The 12,519-nt window shown below is 43.5% G+C and overlaps 1 protein-coding gene across 1 annotated transcript; it reads right to left on the minus strand.

Annotated features, from left to right (window-relative positions):
- Nucleotides 1–251: 251 nt before the first annotated feature.
- Nucleotides 252–4,329, minus strand: LOC111408116 (protein FLUORESCENT IN BLUE LIGHT, chloroplastic). The gene is made up of 4 exons (XM_023037911.1): nt 4,032–4,329; nt 2,167–2,329; nt 1,447–1,767; nt 252–706 (listed from the first exon to the last, which is right to left on the minus strand). The coding sequence occupies exons 1-4, from the start codon at nt 4,242–4,244 to the stop codon at nt 504–506; spliced, it is 900 nt and encodes a 299-aa protein (XP_022893679.1). The 5' UTR covers nt 4,245–4,329; the 3' UTR covers nt 252–503.
- Nucleotides 4,330–12,519: the final 8,190 nt, after the last annotated feature.

Consider the following 12,519-nt stretch of genomic DNA (forward strand, 5'->3'; position numbering starts at 1 on the left):
TAAAGATTCCATTTTATTCTTTTTAAAATTGACAAAGCATTTGATCGACTCTATCTCGTCCCCTCATTGACTAACTCTTACCAACCGGTTCCTTGTTTTCCAAGTTGAACCGACCTGTCCAATCCGATTTTGAAACCATAGGTCATAACTTGGATAATAATTGTTGGGGGCAAATTTCACAAAATTTTAATTGTGTGGCAAAAAATTGATCACAAGGATTTTTTTTGAAAATTTTGGAAAAAAAAAATTACGCAAAATATTGAATTCTCAAATTTAGGATGGGGGCAGGTGAAACCACTGATGACCCCACTGCCCCACTGTATTTCCGCCTCTAGCCATATTTCATACAAATAGATTTAATTCTAAGCATTACTCATAGAAACTGTGACATGGATACACATAAAAGGTCTGGACAAAAATGGCAATCTGCAAAACATGGAACAAACTCAACTAAATATTCCAACATCAATCTAAATGAAGAGATCCCGAGGGGCATGGATAGATCAATCTGATTCTAACCTTGCAATATATTGGTCGTAGTATTTTGCAGCTCGTTCCAAATCTCCAAGCTCAGTATAACAATCAGCTATTGCTCCATACGCTTCTGTATTTCCCGACTCCTCTCCTTCTCTTTGAGAAATTTCCAGAACCAAAGTGTGGTACTTGATTGCTTCCTTATACTTACCCTGCCGTTGCAGCGATGCCCCTAAAAGATGAATAATAAGCTTCTTACAAACAAAACTATATTAAAAGAACAATAACTCAGGGCACATTGTACTATGAGAAAAAAAACCCCAAAAAAGTCCAACTAGAATAAAGAAATCTATGTAAATCTATGATGCATCAACACGGACACATTCGAAAAAGTATTGGCATGACACGTCACCTATACGTTGATTAGATCCTTTATAATTTTTCATTTATATAGTATACATTTAGTTTTATACCCATTACTAACTTTGAAATCTTTTAAATATGAGTAATTATTTGTTATTTAATAATAATTTTAAGTTAAAAATATATAACATTCAGATAAAGAAAGAAAAATGACCATGGTAGAGCGTCCGATGAGTACTGGTATTTGACACGTCCGACATGGACATTCCACCCAATTTGAAGTGTCTGTGCAATAGAGGTGTAGATACTTTGAACCTCCCTCATACCCACCCACCGCAGAACATTGGAGGAAAATGATGGTTGTACAAGGCCACATGGGCCCTGTACTACAAGTGGCGCCCCCTATAGGTTTTTTTTTTTGGGGGGGGGGGGGGGGGATGTAACGCATAGGTTTTTGGGGTGGGGGGGGGGGGAATCGATACTATACATCTGCATAATTTTAAGGTATCAAATTAAGCAGTTGTATATTTATATAGCATGATATTTCCAGCAAACCAGCATCATTAAAGACATGAAGAACAAAGATCTTAAACAAGAAAAGTGACATACCTAATCCCCTTGCAGCCTTCTTTTCTTCAATCGGATCCTTTAGATTCTGGGCAAGCTCAAGTGCTGACTTGAACTCTGAAAATGCCCTCTCAGGACCTTGATTTCTCAAAAAATTCTTCCCATTTTTCAGATGAGTTATTAGCTCTTGCTTCCTTGAATCCACAATCACTTCATTGTCTGCTATCCTTCCACTAACAGGAGCATAGCTTAAACTGGGTGCGTAAGATTCAATCTTAGCTTGCCTTCTCAAAGCTGCATTGATCTGGCGCAGCTGTTCATTCAGTCGCTGCAGTTCTTCTTTTCTCTGCCGTGCAAGTAATCCTGACAAAATGAATAGTTGAAGGAATTAAAGGCTAAGCTTAAAAAATTACTTCATGCCTTGGCTGGATAACTTATTCTTTTTCTTACTTTTAAGAATACATCTTTTTAAACTAACTCTTACCTTACAGTCAAAAGTTACTTCCTTGCCTGGATAACTTATTCTTTTCCTTACTTTTAAGTTTACTTCTTTTTAAACTAACTCATACCTTACAATCAAAAGAAGTAACTTACTCGTTTCAAATTTTGATCAGAATTATTTATTTCTTTTAAAACTTACATATTTTTTAAACTTAGCCAAAGATGCTCTATGTTATAGACGAAAATGGATGGAATATGATTAGTCCAAATTTGTAACTACTTGATTAGAGTCAAGTTTGCATGAATTTGCAAGTGCTTTACCCCCAACGGTAGCTCCTATAAGGGCAACAAAAAGCAACAATGGCATATTGAAAACAGAATTCTCAGCTACACATGTTTCTGCAAGTGCTTCTGGAGCTGTAGTAAACATCAATGCATTTGCCATGATAAGCGCGGTTGCAGGGAATCTGGTACACACTTTTTCCTGCCAGAGTTATATTAATGGATTAAAGAATAAAATGGGAGTTCAACCAGTGCCATATTTAGATACATTACCAACTACAAGTACAAGAAAACAATGCACGAGATATACCAGGAACAATTGGACCATTTACATTTCTGCTTGGGGATTTGGCTAGTTCAATTCGAAGAAATAGAGTAGAGAGAGAGAGAGAGAGACATATCTTCCGCTTATTTATTTCAGATTAAATAAAGCTAAAGATTTTGTTATCAACTAATGGATTAAATTTTTAAGCCCCTGTTTGGTATAGATTAATTTCAAATTTTTAGTAGAAGTTGATAAAATGTGTGATTATAATTAATTATTGACTTGTCTTGAGAATTTTATCAGTGTTTAATCTACACCAAACAAAGAGTAAATATAATTTCTAAAATCTAATCCTAAAGCCCTTTTCATGCTGTAAAACATCAGAAAGTTTCTTCTGCATATTCTGAAATACAATTAGTCAATGAATGATGTTTTCACACTCTCAAATAGCTTGAAATTTCAAAAAATTCATATAGTTATATGAATAGATCATTCTAAAGTCCATCTTAATATCATTTCAAGTAATAATATTCACATTTCAATTTTCTAAATATATATATATATTTTTTTTAATCCAAGGAATTCAACTCAATTTCTAAAGGATCTCATATTTATCTCAACTTATACAAGGTTAAACGGCTAGAATTGGCAACTTCTAGGAGCCTAAACCACCACCACCAAATTCAGAAGCTCAAATCAAATATTAGCTACTTGGGTCATGTACTTAAACAATTACCATATTGCCAATGTGGGTCGAATATTGTTCAGTCCCTAGTCCTGTCCACAAGCGCGGGCTCATCACAATACATTGAACCAAAAGCAGGTTTATCTAAACTCCAAAGTTATTATTATGGCCAAACGAGTTTGAGCTTCTTTAGAAGTTAATCTTTTTCATTTTTGGGTTTTCTAGTTCTAAAGCTTAACTTTTTTTAACTCTACACTTACTTTCCAAACGAGTAAATTTTGAAGCTTATCAGAACATGATCTAGTTCAGGATGAATTGGGTCATGATAACTAGTGAGGGCCTAAACTTCTGCCCAAAAACTTCACCTCCGTTGTTTGCATTCAAGATCCTTATAGACAACTCCAACCATTCCAACTTAATTCTCGTGGATTGGGTTGCTATAACCTGTTTTTGGCCCAAGAGATTAAATTTTTTATTTCTTTTTTTCTAGAACCATTCACTCTTCTTCCTCATGGCTTCCCCTTATTGTCAAGTCATATCAAAATATAAAGTAATTAACAGCTATTTTTCCATCTGAATCCAATTCATATCTGTTTTCATATTTCATTTTCTACAATAATGAGCTAACCTCAAAAGCTAAACACAATTCATACCAAAACGTCAAAATCATATTTACGAACAGTAGTTTACAAAATACCTAGGTGGACATTATAAAAAGATTTTATTACTTCATAAATAAAATTAAACTAGAACGAACCAAAAAATAAGTTTTGCAGAAGAACACATGTACCAAACTCATAAAGTAACAAACTACCTCTCATAAATCACCTAGAAAACAAGAATTTCACAATTCTAAGAAAAACTAGAAAAGATAAATATAAAGTATAAACACAACATCCATCTAATAATCAATTTTTGGAAAAACCCCAATAAGGCAATAACTTGTGGAAGTACCTCGAAATCAACAACAGTGAGCACTTCTTGCTTAAAGACTCCATCTTTACTTTCTCTCCTAAGATTTGTGCGGTTGAGAGTGTCAAAGACTGTGCAAGGAGAAATGGGTTTTGCATATTGTGGGGCTCTGAAAGCGGTTGGGAAGAATCTGCAAAGGGAGTGTGGATGGCGATGACTCCATGAGAGAAGCCCTTGCTTCATCAAAGTACTCATCCTTTTCCTTCTATCTGTTCTGAGTTTATGACTTGTTTTTAGAGCAAGATTGTTTTTCTTTATCTTTATCTTTTTTCTTTTCCATTTTTTTAAATTCTGTATTTTATTTTATTTTAAGAAGAGATGGAATTTGAGTACGAGGTGGGGGTGATTCGATAAAGGAAAATACTATTTAATGGCCATTTTTTTTTTAAATTCACAATTTCCTTTTTTCCTTTTTAACTCGATCGAGATATCCTAATGGCCATTTTTTTTTAAATTCACAATTTCCTTTTTTCCTTTTTAACTCGATCGAGATATCCTGTAGTGAACCCCAGATCGAAATAAAATAGGAAATTTTTTTTTATAACTTTATAACTCTTTTTACGAATAAATTGTTGTGATTATATTGTTCAAAACCAACAACTATATAAATAAAATAAAAAAATTGGTTCATAAGACCGCATGACATATCTCCATGAGGTTGCATGGCCATATGCCGAAACCATGGGTGGGTTCATGTGACTGTATGGGTTTGTACCATACGGTCACACGATAGGATTTTTGATCTTACAAATTTGAAATTAGTGACTTTTCACTTGATTTTTTGGCACCATTTTGTACTTCTGGCTGATAACTATATATAGGAGAGCCATGTTTGAAGGAAAGATGTTAGAAAAACATCTTGCAATCCATAATTTGTCCTAAGAACAATCAAAATCCCTATTTACATTCATATTCAACCATTGTGTTCTTCAAGTTTTCAAGGATTTTCACTTGTGCTTTGGTGATTAATTCTTGTCAAGGCTTGTTAAAATCCTACAAACCATTTGCCATCAATTTTCGAAACATCTCAAATCAATAGGAGAATGGGCAAATATCGTTTGAGGACAACGATATCGTGTTCAAGTCATTCGTTTATACAAGTTTGTGATTATCTTGTTCTTGGCGTTGCCGGTTGATATATCGTGACTTCTACTCCAACTCGGTGAAATTTTTACAACAATCTCAAACGATAATTCCTGCAATGAAAAGCGAGACAACGATGGCGACAATCAAACTCATGAATCAAGACTTATTGCGATTAGATCGGTTCGATAGAACGAACTTCACTCAATGGAAAGACAAATTGAAGTTTCTTCTCACTGCATTGAAGATCTTCTACATCTTAGATCCGAATCTTGCGCCATTACCGGAACCTACAAATGGAGAAACCGAAGCGGTGAGAAATGAAAGATAAAAGCGCCAAGAAGATGAATTAATATGTCGCGTGTTGACCTCCAAAAATGGCTCCTCCACGTGGCCAACTTATAGCTACTCCACGTATTCGTCCCTGCGAAATGAACAAATAGTCAGGCGCACACGGCCGGAACCGACGGGGGTGGCGGCTGTATACACTCTGACGGTCAAGTCAGGTTTGGGTGGTCGGAACAGTGCCCTGGGGCTACACAAATCAATCAATAAAGGGGGAGGAGAATATATAAACTTGTTATGGAATGCTATGTATTGAGAGTTTCATTACCTTTGCCTCTTGCCAAACTTCGGGTATTTATAGGTGGTATGAACCGTGGGATGTGGAACACGTGTATACATCTGACGGTATGAAGCGTCTGCTCATAGGCGTCAATCAGCCGCTCTTGTAGAGTGGACGGACAGTTTGTTTCCCCTGAGTTGAATTGACATAAAGTTGATAAGTCACATCAAATAGCCTCATGGGGACGTCAGATCAATTTAAACCTTATATGTAGAACAAATCTTAAATTGGCGGCGGATCTTCTAACCGGGGTCCACCTGAACCCGACCTCGGAGGTGGGATACTTCGGCAGATCAGTAGTAGGAATCGATGTATCACTTCGGAGTGAGATGACACTTCGGTATCGAGGCTCGTAAAATGAGGCGTAACAGTGGTCCCCCAAATCCGGGAATGAATATTTATATTATGCGTGGATTTGTTTTCCTGACTGGACCGCGGCGTGGGGGTAGCTGAAACTTTGTAAAGCATGGGAGGAAATGCAGCGACCGAGGCGATGAGCCAATGGGGCGTTCGCATCGGGTGCGTCCAAGCTTTGTAAAGTTGGGGGACTCGTCTCGCACCGACGCGTTGGCAGGAAAAGGTCGACGCGTGGGGAGATGGCTGAAACTTTGTAAAGCATGGGAGGAAACGCACCGACTGAGGCGATGAGCCAACGGGGCGTTCGCATCAGGTGCGTCCAAGCTTTGTAAAGTTGGGGGGCTCGTCTCGCACCGACGCGTTGGCAGGAAAAGGTCAACGCGTGGGGAGATGGCTGAAACTTTGTAAAGTATGGGAGGAAACGCAGCGACCTAGGCGATGAGTCAATGTGGCGTTCGCATCGGGCGCGTCCAAGCTTTGTAAAGTTGGGGGAGGAGATCATCCGAGGCGACCCAAAAGTCCAATGATTTGACAACTGTTGCGTGTTTCCAAGGTGACAGTTGGGTACCATGCCCATTCTCCTAAAAGGCTGCTGCGGCTAGTAATTATTATTGACGGCTGTTTGTAACCGAGGCGACGCGTTTCAATTTAGCGTGAAAGCCACAGCGACATCTTGGGCGTAGATCAAATCTGGTGTTTCATTTCAACGGCCGGGATTGAGGATACGACAAACGGTTTAGATTGATCGTATTTGAATTCAACGGTGGAGATTGGACTTGTCTTTCCTATAAAAGGTGAACTTTGGGGGTTTATCAGAGTTTCTATCTTTGCCAGACGAAAACCAAAATTTGCTCCCAAATTTTCGGCTATTTCCGGCGTTTTGCAAGCAACTCCGGCGAGAGAGAACGATACTTCTGGCGATCCTGTACCATTTCCGGCTAGGAAAAACTTCCAAACCCGTAAGTTTCAGTACCCATTTGGACTGTAAAAAATTTCTTATCGAATGGCCTCGGAAGGGAGTTCTGGTTTGGGGAGGGGCTTAGAAATAATGAGGGTGGACGAGCCCATTGTGGCGACCTCCTCAGAAATAGTTGGGGCAATAATGGGGGGGAGAACATATGGAAGCGACCAGATAGTCCTCCGGATACTTCTGTGCATTGGGGGGCGTCGGACTACCCATCAAAATTGAGGGAGGCCGACCTGGGTAGACTTAGGACCGAATATAGGATCCCAGACAGTGTAGATTTGATTCTCCCCGGGCCGGAAGAGAGAGCTTGTTACCCAAGGTCGGGCTGTGTGGCCATTAGTAAGGCGATCCTTAGGGCCGGACTTAGGCCGCCTATCCATCCATTCTTTAGGTTGGTGCTTAGGTCTTACGGGTTAGCCCCGACACAGCTCAATCCGAACTCCTGGAGCCAGATGGTGGGCTCCTGGATGTTGTGGAAAGAGGCGTCGTTAGGAGTGGAGATGCCCCTTTCTGTTTTCCAGACCCTCTATATACCCAAGGTTACTGCCGGGGGGGATAAGACCCGGGGTTGGTACTACCTGACGTCATGGGGTTCCCACACTCTATTTGTGATCGATCTGTCGAGCTCCATCAAGGAATGGAAGAGCTTATGGTGCTGGGTAGCGGGGCGATGGGACACAATAGAGTGGGACCCCCTGGCGCCTCTTACAGTCCCGGCCAAGTTTTCAACACTTAGTGAGTATAGTTGTTGCTCTTTTCGTTTCTCTTCGGTTCGGCTTATGTTTAACAGTTATGCTTCCTTTCGCAGGTTCCCTTCCTCGGTGCGAGCTATCGACAGAGGACTTCGACACTATCTGTGTCATTTATCAGCTGCCTCAGAAGAAGAGGTCCTACCACAGGCTAATCCAGAAGAACATACATTTCATCACTCACGACTTAATGGCATCCCAAGGTAATAGGACCGAGGCCCATACTTTTTTATTCCGAACTCCCTATACTTGTATGAATTCCTTATTCGTTTCTTTGCAGATAACTTCAGCAAGAAGCTGCCAGTACGCCCCGACTTCAAGACCATTCAGAAAATGATGGCTGAGGCAAGGGTGCTGAAGGCCTCCTCTTCTTTGTATAAGAAGCAAATGGAGGAGCTGGTGGAGGCCAGTAAGAGGCTTCAACCTCCGACGAAGGAGGAGGTTCAGGAGGATCCAGAGGCTGACCTCCGAAGGAAGGGCAAGAAGAGTGCTGCCCCTCCCAGACGCCCAACTGTGGCGAGGCCACTCCCAGTTATGCGGCAGACAACTATTCCCACGGGGGTGGCCCTCCCCGAGAGAAGCCCCACTACGGCAGAGCCTGTCGCTGCCTCGGACACGGCGCCCCTTGCGGCCGTACCCATTGACCACGTTCTGGGGCAGCAGAGGAGGAAAAGGGCCCGCTCCAGCAAAGAGGTTAACTTCCTCGGCACCAATTCAAAAGAGCCTGTAAGGGAGGTGTTGGAGGCTCTCCCTTCGAAAACAGCTGCAGTGGCGGTGGTCCACAGCAAATATTGGACCGAAGAGTGGAGGGACCACACCGCCTCCTGCACGGCTGAAGACTTGGTGGCGGCGAACAGCGCCTGCGTGGCCCGGGCACTAAGCACAAGTATCCAACTCGAGGGCTTGGTGAAGGATCTAAACTCCAAGAAGGAGGACCTCGCCAAGCGCCTCGAGGAGGCGATGCACTATGGGGACGCTGTGCGAGCTGCCCAGGCCAAAGCCGCCAAAGCAGAGGAGGGGAAGAGAGCTGCTGAGGTCCAGCTCGCTGCTTCGCAGGCAGAGGTGGAGCGGCTGAAAAAAGAGCTCTACGAGGTGGAGTGTCTGGTGGCTGCGGTGACTCGGCGACTTGACCACGCTAACGAGCACCACAAGCTTGCGACTGATGCTCTGGAGGCCTCCAACAGAGAAAAGGCGGAGCTGAAGCAGCAGACAGAGGCCCAATCAGTGGAGATCGCCTCTCTGAAGGAGGAATTAAAGTCTGCGGGGGAGGTGACGGTTCAGAATTTTATCGATCACTTCGAAGACCATCCCCTTTACGACGACTTTGCCAACTTCTGGGCCTCGTGGAGTGCCCAAAGCCTACTAGGTCGGCTGAAGGAGGTGCACCCTCCCCTGGACATCTCTCAACTGGAGGCAGAGTTCGGGGGACCCACTGGAGGTCGGCCTGATAAGGTTACTGAGGAGGCTCCAGAGGCCCAGGAGGCGGCCAGCGCTGAAATTCCTTCCACAGATTAGGGTTTCCTTTTTGTAATGGCTTCGGCCCCCCATGTACTTTAATTTTGTGAAATGGAATGGAAAATTTTGTTCAATTTCTGTTAAGTCTTTTTGCTTCTGCTTCTTTGTATTCCTTTTGTTTTATACTTGTAAGAATGACAAACATTAGACTAATTGCCTCATGACAACGATCAGTTAACAATTGTGAACCGGTCCCCTTAGGCAAACATAAGTCCAAACAAAGAGAGTAGGAAGTGATTCCTTACTTTAACTTCTTAATAATCTGAGGTCAGACCAATTGGGGAAACACGAGGAAACGCTTGTTAATCAGCTAATAAGTGACGATCGGATCGCTCAAATGAACCTTCCAAAGAACTGAGGACACCATTCCCTGGCTGATCCGGTTTGGAACTGGAAATTCATTACTAAAGATAAATTACACCACCCTTTACAAAGGTGATTCCATCACTTAATAAACTTTACAACCAAGGTCAGATCAGAACAACCGATTTAGCTATGACAACTTAGGATCAGATCGGAACATTCCTGTCACTGGTAGTATTTTCTCAAGTGCTCGATGTTCCACTTGTGAGGTAGCACCCTTCCTGACATATCTTCGACCTCGAAAGTACCAGGTCGGGATTCTTCCCGAATTCGGTAAGGGCCTTCCCAGTTCGGGCTAAAAACTCCTGACCCGGTTGGTTTTGAAGATTGCAAAACTCTTTTGAGGACGAGGTCGCCCAAGCGGAGAGTTCTGTTTCTGACCTTGGAGTTGTAAAAGCGGGTCATCTTACGATGATATTTCGCTAAGGTCATCTGGGAAGCGTCTCTCTTTTCCTCAAGGAGGTGTAGTTCACTTATGCGCGCCTCATCGTTGCTGATCTCATTGAAATGTATCCGTCGATGTGATGGGACCCCAACTTCGACCGGACTCATTGCTTCGGCTTCGTAGGTCATTGAAAATGGGGTCTCGCCGGTTGCAGTCCAGCAAGTCGTTCTGACGGCCCAGAGGACGTGGGGCAGTTCGTCAACCCAGGCGCCTTTCGAGGCATCCAGTTTCCTTTTCAGGGCGTGCTTGATAGTCTTGTTCACTGCTTCGACCTGTCCATTTGCCTGAGGGTGATGCGGAGTCGAGAAGTCTTTCTTTATGCCCAGTTCGTTGCATAAGTCTCGCATCTTCCTGTTGTCGAACTGTCGCCCATTATCAGAGACAATGGAGTGGAGGATGCCGAATCTGCAAATGACGTTCTTCCAAACGAACTTCGTAGTGTTGGCCTCGGTGATTCAGGCAAGGGGCTCTGCCTCGACCCACTTAGTGAAGTAGTTGATGGCGACAATAGCAAAAGTTACGCTTCCCCTACATTTGGGTAGTGGACCAATGAAGTCGATGCCCCACTTGGCGAATGGCCAAGGGCTGGTCACTATAGAGAGGCTCTGAGCCGGCTGTCTTTGCACGTTTGAGAAACGCTGGCATTTGTCACATTTCTGGACAAATTGGCAAGCATCCCTTTTCAGGGTTGGCCAGAAGTAGCCCTGACGGAGAATCTTGTGTGCCAGAGCCGTCCCTCCGGAGTGATTTCCGCAGATCCCTTCATGTATTTCTCTGAGTATGTAGGTGGCCTCTTCACCGCCCACACATCGAAGAAGGGGCGAGGCGAAGCCTCTCTTGTAAAGGGTTCCTTCTTGAAGGACGAAGTGTGCAGCCCTTCTTCTTAATTTTCTTGCTTCGCCTCTGGAAGCAGGCAGTGCTTGTTCTTTTAGATATGCGATTATGGGCTGCATCCACAACGGGGTGCCTTCTATCCATAGTAACTCTTCGCCTTCAAAGGTGGAGGGCTTCGATAAGTGCTCAATGGGGACGATGTTTAGAAGCTCTGAGTTCATGCTGCAGGCTAACTTTGAGAGGGCATCTGCATGGGCATTTTCTAGACGGGGGACTTGAGTCAGTTCGAACTTTTCGAAATAGGGAATTATGTCAAGAACCAGCTTCAAGTACGCGAGCATGTTACCATCTTTGGCTGCGAAATCCCCATTTACTTGATTCACTACGAGCTGAGAATCACTGCTCACTAGGAGCTTCCTGACATGCATTTCCTTGGCGAGCCTTAGTCTTGCCAGAAGGGCCTCATATTCGGCTGCGTTGTTCGAGGCTCTGAAGCCGAATCTTACCGCACAATTTAACAAATGGCCTTCCGGGCTCTCCAGTACGATTCCCGCCCCCGCGCCAGCCTCTCCTGAAGACCCATCTACAAACAATTTCCATGTGGGGGGCTCGGTTGGTTCCATTAGGGCCTCCATTTCTGGGGTTTTGGTAAATTCGACCATAAAATCGGCAAGGGTCTGGCCCTTGATAGCGTGTCTAGGTCGGAACGTGAGATCGAACTCGCTGAGCTCGATAGCCCATTTCAGCAGGCGTCCCGATGCATCCGTCTTCTGCATTACTTGCCTCAAAGGAAAATTGGTGAGGACTTGTATTGAGTGAGCTTGGAAATATGGCCTCAGCTTTCTCGAGGCTGTAATAAGTGCGAGTGCCAGTTTTTCCATGTCGGAGTAGCGTGTTTCAGCTAGGAGAAGTGCTTTGCTGATGTAATATACCGGCAATTGACGCTTATTCTCTTCCCTGGTTAGGACCGCGCTGACTGCTGCGTCTGAAACTGCTAGATACAGCAACAGAGATTCATCCGGATGGGGTTTCGATAGGAGGGACGATTCACCGAGGTGTTTCTTTAGAGACTCGAAGGCTTCTTGGCACTCCGAAGTCCACTGTAATTTCTTTCCTTGCTTCAATACATTGAAGAAAGGCAAACTTTTATCAGTGGCTCTCGAGATGAAGCGGCTGAGTGCAGCTATCCGGCCATTGAGGCTTTGGACCTCCTTCGGTTTCTGAGGTGACCTCATTTCTAGTAAAGCCGCTACCTTTGTCAGATTTGCCTCAATTCCTCTCTGATTTACGATGTATCCCAAGAACTGGCCTGATGCGACTCCGAAAGTGCACTTGAGGGGGTTCAGCTTCATGTTATACCTTCTGAGTATCTGGAAGGTTTGGTCAATGTGGCTCACGTGTTCGGCCGCCTGGAGGCTTTTGACCAACATGTCGTCCACGTAGACCTCCATAGTTTTGCCAATGAGTTCGGCAAACATCATGTTGACTAACCTCTGATATGTGGCCCCGGCATTTTTCAATCCGAAGGGCAT

Source organism: Olea europaea, chromosome 13, assembly GCF_002742605.1.
Source record: "Olea europaea var. sylvestris chromosome 13, O_europaea_v1, whole genome shotgun sequence".
Taxonomy (NCBI): Eukaryota; Viridiplantae; Streptophyta; class Magnoliopsida; order Lamiales; family Oleaceae; genus Olea; species Olea europaea.